The sequence below is a fragment of the Mercenaria mercenaria genome, chromosome 19 (assembly GCF_021730395.1).
Source record: "Mercenaria mercenaria strain notata chromosome 19, MADL_Memer_1, whole genome shotgun sequence".
Taxonomy (NCBI): domain Eukaryota; kingdom Metazoa; phylum Mollusca; class Bivalvia; order Venerida; family Veneridae; genus Mercenaria; species Mercenaria mercenaria.
Genome location: NC_069379.1, coordinates 26381757 through 26401321, shown reverse-complemented (window position 1 = coordinate 26401321; position 19565 = coordinate 26381757). Strand labels below are relative to the sequence as shown.

The 19565-nt window shown below is 34.6% G+C and overlaps 2 protein-coding genes across 4 annotated transcripts in view; both read right to left on the bottom strand.

Moving 5' to 3' along the window:
* Nucleotides 1–2770: 2770 nt before the first annotated feature.
* LOC128546155 (centrosomal protein of 152 kDa-like) lies at nucleotides 2771–11382 on the bottom strand. Its single transcript, XM_053531412.1, has 8 exons — nucleotides 11297–11382; nucleotides 10712–10905; nucleotides 9910–10096; nucleotides 9100–9225; nucleotides 8616–8746; nucleotides 7775–7903; nucleotides 5092–5227; nucleotides 2771–4288 (listed from the first exon to the last, which is right to left on the bottom strand). The coding sequence occupies exons 1-8, from the start codon at nucleotides 11372–11374 to the stop codon at nucleotides 2894–2896; spliced, it is 2376 nt and encodes a 791-aa protein (XP_053387387.1). The 5' UTR covers nucleotides 11375–11382; the 3' UTR covers nucleotides 2771–2893.
* Nucleotides 11383–13321: 1939 nt separating this feature from the next.
* Nucleotides 13322–19565, bottom strand: part of LOC128551119 (neurogenic locus notch homolog protein 2-like) — a 44449-nt gene continuing 38205 nt past the window's right edge. For 2 of the 3 annotated variants that reach the window (XM_053531551.1, XM_053531553.1), the window contains 7 exons: nucleotides 19432–19467; nucleotides 18844–18963; nucleotides 18287–18352; nucleotides 17074–17139; nucleotides 16079–16240; nucleotides 14884–15054; nucleotides 13322–13533 (listed from right to left, as the gene is read on the bottom strand). In XM_053531551.1, coding sequence (XP_053387526.1) covers nucleotides 13382–13533; nucleotides 14884–15054; nucleotides 16079–16240; nucleotides 17074–17139; nucleotides 18287–18352; nucleotides 18844–18963; nucleotides 19432–19467 — 773 coding nt within the window. In that variant the 3' untranslated portion in view covers nucleotides 13322–13381. The remainder of the gene's footprint in view (nucleotides 13534–14883; nucleotides 15055–16078; nucleotides 16241–17073; nucleotides 17140–18286; nucleotides 18353–18843; nucleotides 18964–19431; nucleotides 19468–19565) is intronic. The other variant, XM_053531552.1, reaches the window with a different exon arrangement.

The following is a 19565-nucleotide window of genomic DNA, read 5'->3' as shown; positions in this document are numbered from 1 at the left end:
CAACGAACAAATTGTACTCACGATAATTTTAATTGTACGCAAATTTAGTCGCCAAAAAAAGACACCATAGCCGTTCGATCTGATCCGTAGTTGTATGCATGCGGCAGTACTAACCTAACCTGCAGCTTTCATGTATATTATGGAGGCTCCATCAACGATGAACATGGGTATGCGTGAAACAAAACCTACTATTTCATTTAGAAATGTACCCGTGTTTTTTTTATAAAATGCTTGTCAAAGTAAAAGTAGATACTAAAAATAGTAGTTTGACGTAGAGTCACGTGCCAACCGCACTATAATACGGCTGTTATTTGATTTTTTCGGCCCCGCTATGCAATGTTTATTTTTGTAGTAAAATACTACGACTTTGGAGCTATTAAATAAGAAAAACTAATTGCAAAATTTTCGTCCGGTGCATTGATACTTAATTCACATTCTTGCATAAAAACTACTTTTTTCACTGGATCCGCCCATGTATTAACGGGAGAAAAATCGTGTGCAAACAAGACAATTCACGTGCTGTTAATACCCGATTTTTATTTTTGAAATGCTTTGCCAGGGATATATGTATGTATTTTTACGCAAATTTATATTTGGCATCTGCGTCTTGTTTCTTCCTTAGCAACCTCATCTTGTAGCATTATAGATACAATGTAATCGATAGCATGTTTAGCTGTATCTGTTTCCAACCCCAAGCGTACTAACCCCATCAATGTACGCACTAGCTTCTCTTAGAGTTCACTCCCTTTACAAAGCGTGTGTTCAGTTATTGTAAATAACTGTGAATAAATAAGTATCGCGTGTAACTTGTGCTATTGTTCGTTTTTAAGTATTATATTTATGATTTTGGTAAGTATCAGTCGGTATGTTTTTTAGTAATTTCTCGAAGAATTTATATAAACAGCTTGGAAACTTGACCGTGTACATTGTGAAAAATTGTCGTTTATTAATTTATTAGTTTATTCAAAGAAGTATAAAATACATTTTTAATTTTTTATAGCTCTTTGGTTTATTGTCTCTCCTGAAAATTATTATGTACTTTCTCTGCTCCATATTATATAATGCTTTCACTTGCTGTAGGCATTGTATTTATGCAATAAATTGAATTGAACTGAATGTACGCACAGCTAATCTCAAGAAGTGAATGTACGAACAGCTAATCTCAAGAAGGTATAGCACGCGCTAAAAGATATGAAAAATCTGTAATCCCCTGTTCATATAGTAAAAATATTTGTGATAGTTATTATGAATAACCTTTACACTACATTAGTGTCACTTTATCCTAAATCTTTTCTAAAAGACTTTTTTCTATGGTGTGCTTGTTTTATTCTTAGGTTTTCCACTTTTTATTTTAAAAATCTGACATTTATTAAATCAGTCAGTCAGTCCCTTTTGAGAAACCTTGAGAAGTCATAATTCGCACATACTTTATTACACAATGACTGGCTCGGGGGCAAATAGGTCACACTTCCAATTAACTGGCTCTGGTGTCATAAAAAGATACCTTTTACATTGTCAAGTATGTTTACTAGTTTGTTTTTCTGTTCATTTTACATCAGTGTGTGACAATATGTTTTTTCAAATGTTCATTACATAGCAAAATTAATTTTAACAAGTTAAAAATGATTAATAATAATAATACAAAACGCATTTCACATCCATTTATAATAACTGAAAATGAAATTGTCAAGTTTGTAAGCACTTTTAAAAAAAAAATCTTTTTTTCCTGCTTTCTATTTTTTAAGATAATAGTAGTTTCATGTACATGTATGTTACGCTCGCCTAATATACATGATTTTGTGTATTTATATTTGTTTTTATGTCTCAGTTTCTTTAATGTAAAATATAAAGAAGATAATATAGTGTTGATCATATTTTCATATTCTATGCCAAAGAAGTATAAAACACTTTTTTATAGCTCTTTGACTATGCAAAATAAAAGAATGAATAACGTAGTGTCTTCTTTTTTCCGTTCCGTATTTTACATTATTGAAAAACAGAATTAAACCAAGTTGATGACTATATTTGCTGTTGTTGTTTTACCGGTACTTAAAATTGGTGTAAAATAAATCACCCTTCCCACTACGTTTTTACAGGAGATCTCTAATCTATAATCCTTGTTTTTTTATGATCGGCACCTTCCGTGATACGATAAGCGGAGATAGCCGAACCATAACGATCTAAAAAATATCCGATAGTGATCGATATTTAGCTAGACGGTCGAAGGGAGACAACAAGGTATAGCGTTGATCTCAATAAACAAGGAAAGATAATAGAATCGATTTTTGCCCAATTCTTCAGTATGACTACGTTCGTACTTATCCGTACTCCAACTGCGTGTCCGTACTCAATATAACCCGAATGCAAAGTTATTATTCTTGAAATTGTGATCGAGTCCACCAAATTGTGAAATGATATGAATTATTTTTGGTGATTTTATGTTTGTAATAATGAGAAATAAAATATCGCTTAAAAACCTTCAGGATGTGCTTTTGATAGTGTTGTCTATTTCCGGGCCCTGGATACGGAAATTTAAAACATGTTTACCGTTTCCAAGAACAACTTGAATGGTAAATAAAAAATGTACCGGAATCGTCAAGTCATCACGTATGAAAACAATACATGTAAATCGTCGTGAAATATATTTTTATGCAAGAATAGCGGTCTCGGTCACAAACAATCCCGCGGGCTTCTGCAGACGTTAACATAGCATGCAAAACCACAGGTATTTTATAATATTATAGAATTTTATATAGAATTTTATATAAAATAGACTATTTTGACAGGCGTCAATGTTTATAGTCAGAATTGACATGCTTTTTAGTGACAATTTAAGGTTAAAAGGTAGGACTGGAGCAGGTCTTTAAGCATGGCTGGGCACCTGGTAGAACCATCAACCTTCTGTCAGCCAACTTGATGGCTTCCTTACTACCACAACTAAGCGTTGTAATGGTAAATATCTAAAATAATTTTTCTTTCTCACCTTTGTTTCTACAGTTTTGTTCAGATCTTCTTCCATTTCTTGATTCAGCCTTTCTCTAACTTTCTCTGTTATATCCATTTCTTCAGCAGACCTTTCCTGCTGAGAGCTCTTCCATTTTGAAATTTCCTCATCTTTTTCCTTTATCAATCTCTCTATCTCAGTCTGTTTTTCTTTTTTCAATCTTTCAATCTCCATCTTTTTACGTTTTTCGATATTGTCAATTTCAGCTTGTTTAACCCTACAGACTTTATCAACCTCCATTTGTTTATTACTATCCATTCGATCAATTTCCAATTTTAATCTAATCACTTCTTTTTTCAAACTTTCCATTTCAACTTGTCTATCTTTCTGTATATTTTTGCCAATTTCTTTTCTTAAATTTTCAACTTCTTGTCTTTCCACTTCCTCTTTTCGCCACTTATCAATTTCAGAATCTTTTTCAGATTCGATCTTTTCCAATTCTTTCTTTAACCTATTTATCTCATCAGTTTTAGCTTTTAAAATGTTTTCAACACTTGAATCTGTCTCTTTCTTTTGAGATTCTATTTTTTTCACTTTTTCATGATAATCTTTTTGCAACAATTCCAATTTTTCCTTATACTCTTTCCTAGACTGTTCAAGCACTTTTACTTCTGACTTCAATATTTCAATTTCAGATTTCAAACTCTCAACCAAGTCATCTTTTTCTTCTAAACTTGTCAGTAACTGTTCAAACTGATTTGATTTTTCACTGAGTTCCTTTTGTATTTCTTCAAGTTTACTTTTATTTTCATTTAACTCCTTTTCTAACATCTCTGTCCGTTCAGTATATACTTTAATCTCTGTCTGGAAACTATCCATATTTGCTTTGTACTCAGATTTTAAACTTTCAATAACCTGTTCCCTTTCAGTTAACAAATTTTCCTTCTCAATATACGCCTGTTCTTTTTCACTTATAAACAACTCTTTATCAATTATCAATTTCTTTAATTTCTCTATCTCATTAACTTTTTCCTTATCCAGTTTTTCAAGATCATTTGATTTTTCCATTTCTAAAATATCTCTCATAGTTTTCAATTCAGCCTCAAACCTTTCTTTAGATGCTTTCATTTCTGCAGAATGTTCTACCTGTAGCCTTTCTACAACAATTTTCTGTTCATTATCACAGTCAGATTGTATAGTGTCTTTAAGTTTATCTTTTTCCTCTGTGAATTCTTTCACTAGTTCTTCCTTTAGATGAGAGATCTCAGCTTCCTTCTGTTTTGCCCAGTTCTCTTCAGCTCTCAAAACTGACAATTCTGTTTCTTTTTTCATTGTATCTTTTACCTAGAAGAAAAGAAAACAGAGAAACTCCATTATCTCAAACACACTTATCTCCAGATTCCGACTAACTTGAAGACATTTTCAAGTCCTGTCTCTAAAACACATGCAGAAAATACATGTATCACTTACAGTCACATTTCAGTTATCTTGGAAGTATTATCGCTTGATCCCTTAGGATTCAAAGATATTGAGTTTCACCTGCAGTAAAAACAGTAGTAAAACAAACGGGTGCTTGTCATCTACAGAGGAACACCACTCCCATGGTTATTGATTACTCCAACACACTGGTTGGTTTGTGCAATTTATGTGGTCCCCTATCATTTTTCTTACATTTTCTAAGTTTAGATCACTCAATGCCTCTGGATAACTCCTCGACCTCCCTCAGCAAACACTGTCGGGTGGTGTTTTACTATATGTACAAAACATAAAACTAAGACTTAAGTCCAATACAAACATATAGAAATTCTTTATACACTATGAGCTGAGTTTCATTACATAGTCTTACAATTTAAGCTTATTGGCAATGGCAGAGCAAAGGTCTAAACTGCAGCCTTAAAACACTGATGCATATTGGCCCTGGAAATAGGTTGGGATATGTAGCAAACTTTTTATGGGAGATAACTCTCATTTGATAATGTGAAATGCTTTTATCTGACAAAATGTTCATGTAGAGAAGCAGTTTATTGTGTGGTTATTTTATGATCTGACAGACTGGAATAATTCACCTTGTACATAAACTTTAGAAAGATTTCCTACCATGTAAGGAACATTTCAATGTACATTGTATTACAGCAATTTCTACCAACCTGTTGAACAGAAGATTCCAGTTTCTCCTGCCATTCTTTGTTGATCTCTGCCTTCATATTTTCTTTCTCCTCACACAGTTTGACATACTCATCTTTTACTTTGTCTATCTCTTCTTGTGCTGCCTGTAACTCTTCTCTGCAGAAGATGATAAAGTAAATGTTAAATCTGTTAACTCTTACCCTGCTAAATTTTTATAATGTACTTTTTCATCTTTCAATCTGGACAATGCCATTAACTGTTAAAAGGGGTGCTTACCCAAAAGATACTGACTGAATAGCAAACAGTGCAGGTCCTGATCAGACAGCATGGATATGCAGGCTGATCATGATTTACACTGGTCTCAAAAGGCAGAATCTATTGTGTCCAGCATGGTAAGGGTTGACATATTTTACCCATTATCTTAATTATTTTGGGTTTGTTACAATAAACACATATGTCTGCATAATATAACAGTATGACAAATCATATCATACTAAACTGTTAGTGCATTTCTACATCATATTTCTATAGGGCAGCAATGGTTAAACAAGAGGACCATGATGGTCCTGAATCGCTCACCTATCCCCGCATGACCAAGTGTTGAACTGAGTATGACGTCGTTATTTCTATTATTTGACATAGTGACCTAGTTTTTGAGCACATGTGACCTAGATATCATCAAGATAAAAAATTCTGACCAATTTTCATGAAGATCCATTGAAAAATATGGCCTCTAGAGAGGTCACAAGCTTTTCTATTATTTGACCTAATGACCTAGTTTTTGAAGGCATGTGACCCACTTTTAAACTTGACCTAGATATCATCAAGGTGAACATTCTCACCAATTTTCATGAAGATCTCGTGAAAAATATTGCCTCTAGAGAGGTCACAAGGTTTTTCTATTTTTCGACCTACTGACCTAGTTTTTGACCGCACATGACCCAGTTACGAACCTGACCTAGATATCATCAAGCTGAACATTCTCACTAGTTTTCATGAAGATCCATTGAGAAATATGGCCTCTAGAGAGGTCACAAGGTTTTTCTATTTTTAGACCTACTGACCTAGTTTTTGACCCCACGTGACCCAGTTTCGAACCTGACCTAGATATCACCAAGGTGAACATTCTGACCAATATTCATGAAGATCTCAGGTAATATGGCCTCTAGAGAGGTCACAAGGTTTTTCTATTTTTAGATCTACTGACCTAGTTTTTAACCCCACGTGACCCAGTTTCAAACTTGATCTAGATATCATCAAGGTGAACATTCTGACCAATTTTCCTGAAGATCCATTGAAAAATATGGCCTCTAGAGAGGTCACAAGGTTTTTCTATTTTTAGAGCTACTGACCTAGTTTTTGACCGCACGTGACCCAGTTTCGAACTTGACCTAGATATCATCAAGGTGAACATTCTGACCAATTTTCATGAAGATCCATTGAGAAATATGGCCTCTAGAGAGGTCACAAGGTTTTTCTATTTTTAGACCTACTGACCTAGTTTTTGATCCAACATGACCCAGTATCGAACTTGACCTAGATATCATCAAGGTGAACATTCTGACCAATATTCATGAAGATCTCATGAAAAATATGGCTTCTAGAGAGGTCACAAGGTTTTTCTATTTTTAGATCTACTGACCTAGTTTTTACCCCCATGTGACCCAGTTTCGAACTTGACCTAGATATCATCAAGGTGAACATTCTGACCAATTTTCATGAAGATCCATTGAGAAATATGGCCTCTAGAGAGGTCAAAAGGTTTTTCTATTTTTAGACCTAATGCCCTAGTTTTTGACCCCACGTGACCCAGTTTCGAAAATGACCTAGATATCATCAAGGTGAACATTTTGACCAATATTCATGAAGATCTCATGAAAAATATGGCCTCTAGAGAGGTCACAAGGTTTTTCTATTTTTAGACCTACCGACCTAGTTTTTGACCCCACATGACCCAGTTTCGAACTTGACCTAGATATCATCAAGATGAACATTCTGACCAATTTTCATGAAGATCTTGTGAAATATATGGCCTCTAGAGAGGTCACAAGGTTTTTCTATTTTTAGACCTACTGACCTAGTTTTTGATGGCACGTGACCCAGTTTCGAACTTGACCTAGATATCATCAAGGTGAACATTCTGACCAACTTTCATAAAGATCCAATGAAAAATGTGACCTCTAGAGTGGTCACAAGCAAAAGTTTACGGACGCACGGACGCACGCACGACGGACGACGGACGCCGCGCGATCACAAAAGCTCACCTTGTCACTTTGTGACAGGTGAGCTAAAAAGACTGTGGCAGAAACTTCAAAACAAAGCAGAAGTGCAATTTTTATATAAAGTATACGTTTTTCTAAACACATCTCACTTCAGAACTACAGATGATCATGTTGTCATATTTGATACTAAACAATATTACATCTTTTAGCTTTTTTTTTTTAATAGGAATAATAGTTTTTGTTCAGATTAACATCACACTGACACAGTTCATAGGTCATATGGTGTCTCTACAGTTTTTCATGTGGGAGAGAGATCCCTGGAGCCCCTCCAAGTATCATTTCAGGCAGGCTTCTGGATAGAACCGCTTCCCCACATGAAAGAATATGCAAGGTTTCGAATCCGGAGCATAGAGGGCAAGTGATTCAAAGTAATTGAATGTAATACTCAGATACAGAGAACTCCTGAATAATTAATAAATACCTGAGATTACTGCACTCCTTTTCATACTTTGCAATTATATCTGAGCGTTCAGCATCAAACAGTAGTGTAAGCTCTTGTCGCAGTTTGTTACGTGTTGTCTCTGCTACTTGTTCACTTGCTCTGTGTGCTCTGCAGAAATAAAAGTATTCATCTTAGTTTATACTAATTTCTTTTAGCTTGATTGTGATGAAAGCTTCAAGCTTACTGCAACTACTCTCGAGTACGCTTCCTGGAAAAACCAGTACTGATGTCATATGAGAAGTCATGGTCGTGACCCCAGTGAGGCTCGAACCCATGACCCCTGGACTGAGCAACAGACACCTTAACCACTAGACCACCACTCCCCTTAAGGAAAGCTGGGATTTTTTTCGCAAACTAAGTTTTGTTCTCTAAATAATAATTAACAATCAGAAGAATAAATGACTTCTGATGTACTGTTTCCTCAAAGTCTGTAAAACTGTTAAAAGAGACAAATCTGAAGAGCTCAAGAAGTCCTGGCCTGATTTCATAAAAATACCTAAATTGTTTAAAAAAATAAGTTAATTTGAAAAATAAAAACTTAAGCAAATTCAGTACTTCAACAAAACTTATGTATTTTTGTTAAATTGAGGCCTGGACTCGGTTTTAAAATAAATGCTTCAGACCAGTCTGATACTTCTGCCGGCATTAATTTGTAGTTTAAACTCTTTATCAACAAATCAGATGCAGGGGATCTCAGACTGGTTTTCAAACTAAAGATTTTTAACATTTTGCCTTGTACACTCTTTCAAACAAACTGGGCTGATCCCATGCCAGAAACTAGATATCTTTGATTCATAAATTACAGATTTTAACACAATACCTTTCAACAGCCTCCCTTTTATCCTGATCATATTCTTTCACCATGTCGGAGATCTGTGTACTCAATTCTCTATTTAATTCTGTTAATCTTTCCTCACTCTTAGAAATCTCCTCTAATCTCCGCTGCAATTCCTACAATAATGAGGATATAACACAAACTCACACATATCTGTTTGTCAAAATATAATTCATGTGAACACCAGATAAGTACACTGACATGCCATGAAAGGGTGCATGATAATCTAACATCCCTAACACCACACAGTTTATTAGTATGCAAGTATTTTTTGCAAAATATTGAAAAACATGAAAAAAACAAATTTTTATCCAAATTTGTGTTAAGAAGTGTCCAGACAATATTTTTCACTCACATTTTCTATTTATAACTTATCTCCTGTTACAAGTAGATAATTAAAATCAGGCACTACATTTTTTCCAATGCTGACTTTGCAGAGCCATACAATCAATGCTATAATTTATTTTACCTCAGTATCTTCTAATAAAACTTTTTTCTCTCTCTTCAAATTGTCAATGTCCTTTTTCAGTCTATTCTCAATGGCGTTAGTTTTCTCTCCTGGACTCATACAGGACTCTAGGTCAGCTATACGCTTCTGCAAACAGATATATTTAGATGTTTCCAAAATTTCTTCAACTCAAAAATGAAGCTTTTTTAAGAATCTACCAATAAAGCATATCCATTCATAGTATTGTTCATTCACAGTCCTGCTCAGCCCAAACATATGTCCAAACAAACTATTGTCAAATCCATTCAGTAATTTCATATAATTATCAAGATTTCTATGATATTATATGTGAAAGAAGGTTAACCCTAATCATGCTGGACCTGATTCTGCCTCTGAGACCAGTGTAGATCGTGATCAGACTGCACATCTGTGCAGTCTGATCATGATCTGCACTCTTCACAATTCAGTCAGTATTTTTTGGTATTAAGCAGCCCTTTTAACAGTTAATGGTACTATTCAAATTGAAAGATGGACAAGTTCATTATAGAAATTTAGCAGGATAAGGGTTACAAATAGGTTGGGTAGATGCATTCCATGAATCCTGGGAATCGTCATATAGATTTACTGACAAACACAACAGACATCTTTTACGTTCTATGTGGCATCTATAGGTAGCAAAATACTTGGACTCAGTATTACTTTTATTTTTGCTCCTCTAGGATCATGGAGTCCATTCTATATTTCTGTGTAAAAATAGTTTCACTTAAGCTGATGGTAGTGTCGGGTGTTACAAATTTCATTATGCCGCAAGAAAAATCAAACAGTATTTACCTTCTGTTCCTGTGTGAGTAACTCAGCACGTTCACATCGCTGTCGGAACTCCATCATATCTTTCTTTACTTTTCTCATTTCTTCCTTCAGTTCAGAGACCTCCCCTCTCTTCTGTTTGTTACTGACCAGGCATCTCTCCAGCTCCACCTTCAGACTTGTAACAATATCATTGGATGACACTGCACTTCTGAAATAACAGAAATAGAAATTACTTAAGGCAGGGGACCCAAAATGAGAACTGTTTAATTGCCGTTTGATTTCGTTTAACGATTTTACCTGTATGTAATTTCCACATTTTCCAGCTTTTAGGGAAAGCCATGCATGTTAAGCTAAATCCGAAAGAATGCAGTATTTCCAAACAAGACTACATAATTAATTTGCTGAGTGTCATTTCAACTCAACTACCTTAAGACTGAAAATTCTAACAACATTTATACAACATTTATACTCAACATTTATACTCAACATTTACACTCAACATTTACACTCAATCAGATGCATTTACAAGAATTATGCGGGTGCCCTGAAAAGAGTTGCAATAACTCCATGTAAGAATTAGTGCTTCCTTCTCCACATGGAACTGATGACCTTTTTCATACAAATTGATTTACATCAATGCCTCCAGTCTGACAAGTGGTAAACCGAGACTCATAAGTGCATAATATAAGATATAGCTCTCCCAAGATGCTGAAAAACAGTATATATAAGAATACATCTCATGCTTCTCTTCTGTTAAGTATAAAGCAAGCCTATGAAGTAATTTTAAGTCAATGAATTGTTCACAATTTCAGCAACAACTTACTGAGATCTTCCTACAGTTGGTGTGCCTTGCGGAGTATCGTAATCCAGTGTTTTACGTATTCCCAGATCTACCATGGAATCATTCTGGTCAACAAAGTTGGAAGCCGAGGAAGACTGTCCTGCTACAGATGACACTCCGAGATGTGAGGCTGACTCAAGCATCTGTACCTGTTCCTTCAGATCTTGAATCTCTTCCTGATCAAATAATACCACAAATATATATAAAGCCATTTCAACACCGATGAGGGTTAGGTGGGGGCTTAACAAGCCTGTAATCCGATCCCAATACAAACGTGATGCATTTAAAAATTCAGTTATAGAAATAATTCACATTACTGCAATATTATTTTCTTCAAAGAATGTTAACAAGTGACATTGTCAAACACTAAGCTGCAATATCTGTAAAGGCATGCCAAGTTAGCTCAGTAGGTAGAGAAAGACTCTAAATAAATAGGTAGCAATTTAAGATCTTGAAGTACATGTATATTGTGGCTACTTGTAAGAAAATAGTAATACCTGGTCATACATTCACAACCATCAAGTCATGTGGAGAAGTTGACTGTTACTTGTGAAGAAACTAATTTACCTGTAAACTTGAGCACATTTCATCAGAGATGGATCTTGAGGCGAGTGCTTGCTGTAGATGAATTTTCATCTGACTCATCTCCTGTGACGATGCTGCAAATAAATGTTTAGATTATTTTATTACATAAAAGACAAAATTTATTAAGTAGTTAATTAATCTTTCAGTTAACAGGAAGAGAAAACTCTAAATCTTGTCTTACAAAAATAACTGAATTGAGGTTTTAATTCTAATAGTTCAGTCATTTAAAAACCTATCATGTCTTTTAATATGGTACGCAAACGGTTTTTAAGCTATAAAACTCTTAACATCCCATTATGCTCATCAGGTCATTATCAGACTAAAAGAGAATTTGATTAACCACAGTTTGCTACTAATTGCATTTTAAAGCTCACTTTGTGAGAGCAGTAAAAAGGCTTTTTTTTTAATAACTTACCTGGGTTATCCTTATTTTATAACTAATACAGGTTATAAAATTCTTGAAAAAGTAACTGAAATAGGTTACATAACCTAAAACAGTTACACCCCTGACTGTTTATATACTTGTTTATTCTACACAATGTTCTAAGCTACTTCAACTATTTCTTTCTGTTAAGTTTAAAGTCAAACCAACAAAGTTATCAGTTGAATGCAACTTTCCAGGTTTGCTGGTAAAAGAAGACATGATGTGTCCCTTCTACATGTTCTAACATTATTTTAAAGCCCTGCTCCGCAGCCCTTCAAATTCACACAAACAAAACGTGTATCATCCCTACTTTACACGTTTCTCGGCAGGAAATAAAACATGCACAAGTTCAACAGCTTGTAATTTTAGATGCAGACGCGCCATTCACATTGCAAAAACAAAAAATAAAAAATAAAAGCAGGACCAGTTTATTATAGTTTATGTACATGTAAGGATTACTAGGGTTATACTAGTAATACGGAATAAAAAACAACATTATTTAAATCTATAATAATTTGATTTAATTTGCAGTACAATAACTAGCTCTTGTTTAAAACACGATCAAATGATCAATGATCAACTTGTATATTTGTTTTGATTATGAATGCCAATTGTGCAAGGTGCTACGAATTTGACACTTTTTAATTGGCGTTGACTTTTCTTATTGAATATTTCACAGTTTTAAAAGGTTTTGCAAATTAGGGGTCATTTAATTATAGATAACACGGTCGTTAATTGGCACGTGATCACTCGCTAATCTCCCGCGGCGTAGATTGCAAATTCGGTAACCATGGTAGCGCTGTTTGACACGTGTAGGTTTCACCATGTAAGGACAGAAGTACTATTTGATCTATTCCTGAGGAATTTATGTTGTTTGTTTTTTTTTTTTGTTTTTTTTACAAAAATTGAAAATCCATGAATTTACGTCCCTACGAAACAGCCGTTTTGGCCAAAACCACAAAATTTCGTGCCGACGAAATTAAATTATTTCACAGTATGTATTTTAACGTAATCCAATTAAAGCATGTTAGTTATACTATGAACCAATAAAAGCACACATATCATAACCGTTACGTAATAAAGTCGAATGCACACGTATTTTAGCGTAATCAAATGAAAGCACATATATCTTAGCGTAACCAAATGAAAGCTCAGACATTTTAGCGTGATGAAAGCATGTCAGGTATTATAGCATAATCCAAAAACAGCATACATATCGTAACGAAATCTGACGAAAGCACACGTACTAGCGTAATACAGTGAAATCATGTCTATTTAGCGTAATCATGTTGTTGTTTTTTTTTCCGCAGACATATCTGTTACTTATCGAGGATGCTGGATTTCAGAGTCATAGAAAAGACTGCAGCAAAAATATTGTTGTTATTGTAAATATCATTGTAATATTAGGATGCTTAACTATTTCATAGTGCATACATGTCGACATTTACATGTAATTAAATAATAATCATGACCAGTGTGACGAATTATCCAAATTGTTTAATTGTTTTAACCATAACCAACTGTTATATGAAGTCGTCGATGAACGGGTGAAAGCACTTCATATATCAGAAAAAATAATATAAAAAACGCACACAAGATTCTTTATACTAAGATTCTATTGCAAAATAGAAACTGTTGCTAATTTACAAGCATTTCTGTAAATTGCATAGCATCTCGGTGTAAGCACTTCCGGTACAATCAGACTGATTCCCTGTACTACAGAACCGTTTCAGTTGTACGAAGCCCGTACCACACGTTACGCTGCATGATGTAATATTCTGAAAAGCCGACCAGTCTGAAATATAACGACAATTTCATAGTCAACTACGTACGGAGTCTCACTAAAGCAAATCTACTTACTATATAATACGTTATTAAGATAATCATAAGTAATGGGAAACACTTGGCGGAAATTCTGCATACAAATCCGAACTAGTTATTAATAAACTTAAAATGGTATCGGTAATTCAAACTGACCAATCGAAGAGCTGCATTTGCAAGAACCTGCCAGTTTCCACTTGAGTAAGCAAAACATGTTTACAATGAATTGACAGTGACTTTAGAAATAAATATCATACTATATCAAAAATTAAACTTAGTTGCCATCGTTGACCACACATGCCCTAAAGGAAGCCATATTATATGTATTTAATACATTGGTATTAATTCGAAGTTTGAGATTTGACACAGGGAGTCTATGATAAAGTCCGAGTAAAATGTAACTATTACCTAGGTGAAATTAGTATCGTTCCACAATGTTTTGGACAAGTTTAGATGTTCATTGTTTCAGTGATTTACAAGCACACAAATGTATTAATAAAATCTGTAAAAAGATCCCTTGGAAGCAAAGAATGCAACAAAAATGAATAATAGCAGACTCGGTTTGATTGAGTCTGTTCATGAGAGGTAATGAAATGTGCAACACCTCCCAGCCTGACAGTTTTACAATACATTGAAAGCAGTTCTTTTATGCAATTGTTTCTCATGCATTGTACATGCTTTCAATTTATCCTAGCATAGGTACTGGGTATTTTGCCTAGCTCTAAATTTGACGAGATTATCATTTGAAATTATGATTGCTGATTTGTTTGTTTGTTTTGGATTTAACGCCGTTTTTCAACAGTATTTCAGTCATGTAACGGCGGGCAGTTAACCTAACAGTGTTCCTGGATTCTGTACCAGTACAAACCTGTTTTTCGCAAGTTACTGCCAATTTCACAATATGAATCAGAGGTGGAGGACTAATGATTTCAGACACAATGTCGTTCATCAAATCTTATCACGGAGAACATACGCCCTGCCCGAGGATCGAACTCGCGACCCCGAGATCCGTAGACCAACGCTCTTACATATTGAGCTAAGCGGGCGAGCTTATGATTGATGAATGTTGCTAACTAGCCATGTTGCTTATTAAAACGCATGTAACACTGTTGAATGTGAATGGCGTAAAAGACATCTCGAAAACATGTGCACAAAATACCAGTTTAAATCAAATTATGGTTACCACAAATCACACTCGATCTCTCAGAATTCAAAATACCGCGTTTTAACTGTACAATACAAATGATTCATGCATTAACATGTGTCACATTACAGAAGGTGCATATATAGAAAAATCCGAAAATAGTTCAATATGTTATCTTACGAGGACAATCCATATATTTGCAAGCAGTTGTTTCGTTGTGTGTTCCACTGCATTGTAATCCGTCATGTTGTGGAGCAGGATTGTCGCAATTCCTTATCCGTGAGTGCATTCCATCACCACAGGTCTCGGTGCACGTGCTCCACTGTGTCCATTCAGACCATACCCCATCAACTTATAACAAAAGTGAAATACGTGAAGTATAAATCGTTTACCCGAGAGTTTTAATGTTCTTTCTGTTTTGTATCATAGCCGTCCATATATGGCAGTTGTAGGCGTTCCACATTGCCATATTCAGCAGTTCAGTGAGTACTTAAAATCCTTGCTTTACAAATGTGTAAAGCCCAGGTAAAATAAACCAATGCTAGAGCAGAAAATCAATAAAATACACTTCGCTGTCTACTGTTTCAGACAAGCTGACATACTTTCTTATCCAACAGTGCGGTAACTAGCGTGCGGGTATTAAATACCTGCACACTTTTAGTTACCGCACCCTTAACTCAGTGTATACGAATTACCTGCACCAAATTTGTTAAGAAAAATCCAATTATAATTAATGTGATGCATTATGGAAATAGTTTCAGTTATAAAGATAGGCATGATAAAAATGATGATGATGATGAGGAGGATGATGATAACTAATAGCCGAAATAGTTTAGAAATTATGCACGTGCTTTGTAGGTCAAATTCACCTTTATTCTTACTAAGATATCTTGAAAAGTGTATAACAATCTATTCGCAACAAAGTCAAAATGGATTACCTTTTTCAAAATTGGTCAAAATGATTCTATTACCACCCTCGGTCGTCTTTAGTGTGATATGATATCATCGTTGGTGTTTTGGACTAGAATGCACTTTACCGGTAGGCATTCCATGCTAGGATTTTAAAAGGCAGTGTGTGATTCTTACAATCACTAAATAAATTATAACAATTGATCTACTCAATAAACAAAAGAGGAAAACGGGGGTGTGGGATCGGTGGCCCCCATAGGAAGAGAGACTTTTAATTGAAAGTGCTGACCGGTAAAGTGCAGGTGTCCCGTGTTTTATATATATAAAACATCAGGGGAATAGAGGATAAAATATAACTATGTGTTATAAAGAAAAGTTAAAATGTAGTGCGGGTTATTCCATTTAGATGTGTGATTCGGTACACCATTCATTTTTTCCCCTATTAATATATCCTGAATTATCATACCTGGACAGTTGCTGGCAGTACAAGGGACCGTCTCAAATGGTTTCCCGGCACAATCCACGTCACGTCCGGTATTGCAATGCCGCAGTCTGTTGGTTGTTCCATTACCACAACTAACAGAACACTTTCCATAAAACCATTCAGACCATTGTGCCGAACTTTTAGCTGTATTTTAATCACAGTTGTAATTATTGATCAGATTAATGACATGCTTTTATAGAAACGTTATGCGCAAACAAGCATAATAAAAGCAGACCGAGATTGTGTGCGGCAATCCAAATTGTTATTCAAATGTATTTAGTTAATCAAATGTAAATAGGTAATCAAATGCATGTAGATAATTAAATATATTATGGCAATCAAAATAATTAATTATATTTTGGTAATCAAAAGTATTAAAGTAATCAAATGCGTGTCGTGTTTAGGTAATCAAATGTGTTTAGGCAATCAAATGTGTTTGGGTAAATCAATGTGCAGCACCACTCACGCAACTAAGCACAGACCCAAGCGGAATACAAATATAGAATACCATTGGATGGACCTCTTGATTCTAATCGTTGAATAACTATTTGAAAAAATAACCATTATGACTAAGTCTATATACCTAAAAATATTTGAATTGAATGTTTCTAATTTTTTACATTTGATCAAGATAAACCCTCAGAGCTAGTTGTGAGGGCCGTTATAAAAAGGTGCTCACTCAATGCAATAGTTTAGTATATACTAATTTATTTTCACTTGTGATTAAAGCTTCAAGCTTATTGGAACCACTCTCGAGTCCGCTTCCTAGAAAAACCAGTACTGGTGTCATATGAGAAGTCATGGTCGTGACCCCAGTGGGGCTCAAACCCATGACCCCTGGATTAAGCGGCCGACACCTTAACCACTAGACCACCGCTCCCTTCATGCAAGAGTTTTACTTTACATTTAAACAAATACGTGTTCCTGATTCTTTGCTATGTACATGTGCTATTAAAAACTATTTAATGCAACTAAACCTGTTGTCAACGTTGATATGGACCCAATTGTGTTTGGCAGAATTGTTGACACGTGAGTAGGTAAGGCTGAAAAATATAATAAATAGAAAAAAAGAAAATAAAAGCAGCCATGCTGAAAAGTACTGAATTCAGGGTTTGCAAGAAAGAGAGCTATGACGTCCTTTATCACTTCGCAACTCACACAGGTATATCTTTAGAAAGTAATCTGTCCAAATTATTACGAAAAGTGGTCTGCCTTTTGTTAGAAATCAGAATTATTTAAACACTAATAATAGGGATGGTAAATCATTGATTACTTGTTTAAAACTATTATGAAAATGAGATAAAGTTGGAACTAGACAGATCGAATTCCATGGGATTGAGCGTTATATTTAGAGATTACCGAAGTCCTACTTAAAATGGTATTGTATGCTCGGGACTTGACTTGAAATCGTTTTGAGATAGACAGAATTTTGAGATAAATGAGTTCGTGATATCGAATTTTAACTGTATTTATAATAAGCGTTATACAAATGAAGTTTAAGTACATTGGCTTACAAAACTATATTGTTAAAAAGATTTATCAATGGACATGATATCAAAATCTAGCTACAGATCCTTTGGAAGTTTATAACCAATCAGGCTATCACATTCGCACGATCACAAAACATCGAATCTGATCAAAAATCATGATTTGGTTTAAACTGATTTATTTTAGCTCGATAATGATAAAAGCTTGAGGCTGATTTGAATCGCTTTTTAATCCGCTTTCCCAACCCCATCCCCTTTCCTCTTCCTCCCCCATCTTTCTATATTCTTCATAAAATTAAAATGTACTTGTTGGATGATTGAAGCAACCTGTCTGTAATATTTTTCCGTTACAGCTTCTTTTTGTTGTGGGCATACTTTACAAACGCGTGGCTCCGAGGCTGTGTTTGTGATGTTCTGTGATCCCGAGAAATCTACCCTTACCTATTTTCTTTTGGTGTCGTATGAGGTGTGGTCGTGACCCAGTGGAACTTGAACCAATGACCCCCGTGTTGAGCGGCTGACACCCTAACCACTAATATTTCAGCTGAATGATATAACTTTATAAGCTAGTTGTAAGGTCAATTACAAAAAGGAGCTCACTCAATGAAAGATAGTTTTACTTTACATTGAAACAAATACGTATTCCTGACACTTGCATGTGCTATATACATGTGCTATGAAAAACACTTTAATCCGACTTAACCTGTAGTTAACGTTGATATGGACCCACTTGTGGTTGGCGGAATTGTTGTCAAGTGAAGAGATGAAGCTGAAAGACATGGTAATTTGATAAAAATATATAAACTCTTATAAAAGATCCTTTGGAAGTTTATTTAATCAACCACACAAAACAGCAGCTGACTCTGTTTGACTGAGTCAAATTAATTTAAATCATAAAATAAATGTGTCTATCTTCATGACTTTCTATGAAACTTTACAAAAAAAAATACACATTTTAAAAGAGTGGTTATTGTCACAGTATTTTTCATTCTTCAAGACGGCTGATTCATGCTACTACTTAGAGGCATGTTTTGAAAAGTAGAATTCGTAACAAATGAAGCCCAATGTTCCTTTGAAATTCACTACTATCCTAAATCTTATTCTGTTGTTACTAAATTATTACAACAGCATATTGCGCATTTTGTTTACCATTTTCATTTGCCAACTTTAAGATGTATTAAATGTTATTAAACGTTTGGAACAGAATAATCTAAATGTAACATGTCACGCTTTTTATGACTAATTTACGTAAATTTTTACCACAGCAGCCACAAGAAACTGGACATTTTGTGGCTTCACTCGGCTCTGAACATAGAACGTCTAAGTATGGTTTAAATTCAGTGCATTCAGCAACGTCTACGCACTTCGTAATTCGGGAATCTGAAGTATACGTTTCTGTCTGTACAATACGAGTTATATCCATTAACAGATTGATGAGAAGTTAATCCGTCATTCCAGTGATTGACATTGCTGAGAGTCTCGAATATTAACTATAAAGCAAAGACCTTTTTGTCTTAAGGAACTCGATTCCTCGTTTGTAACACAAAATGTAAATCACTTCTTCTTCAGACAGTGCAAATTAATGAGTAACTGGTTACTAAAAATATATACTTCACGTCATAATTTTTTGTAGTTCTGCACGTTTTTGTCAAAAAGTATTTCTACTATGTGGAAAATGATTAAATCCTGACTTTTCAAAATTTTTACTGACGTTGCGTTATTATTAATTATTTATTCAAGTCCAGTTTAGTGTAAAAACCTTTGTTATCTAATATATTTATACATGATAGATATAAAAAAATCGCTCACTGAGTATAAAACTTTACTATTTTTATGTAAAATACGTACCAAAATCCTTGCACTTGGTAACAACACCAGTCAGTTCTGTAAATAGAATATTTATATGTATAACGAGTAATTACAACAGTTTGATGAAGATTCATGAAGCGTTATGAGAAGAGGTCATTAAACGTGTTTATATT

Excerpts from the sequence above, each read along its gene's own strand:
- LOC128546155 (XM_053531412.1), bottom strand. The coding sequence starts at position 11,374 with ATGAGTCAGATGAAAATTCATCTACAGCAAGCACTCGCCTCAAGATCC. Across the intron at positions 5,228-7,774 it reads AAGGAGTGCAGTAATCTCAG|AGAAGAGTTACAGGCAGCAC; the intron begins GTATTTATTAAT and ends CATCTTCTGCAG. Across the intron at positions 4,289-5,091 it reads TGGAATCTTCTGTTCAACAG|GTAAAAGATACAATGAAAAA; the intron begins GTTGGTAGAAAT and ends CTTTTCTTCTAG.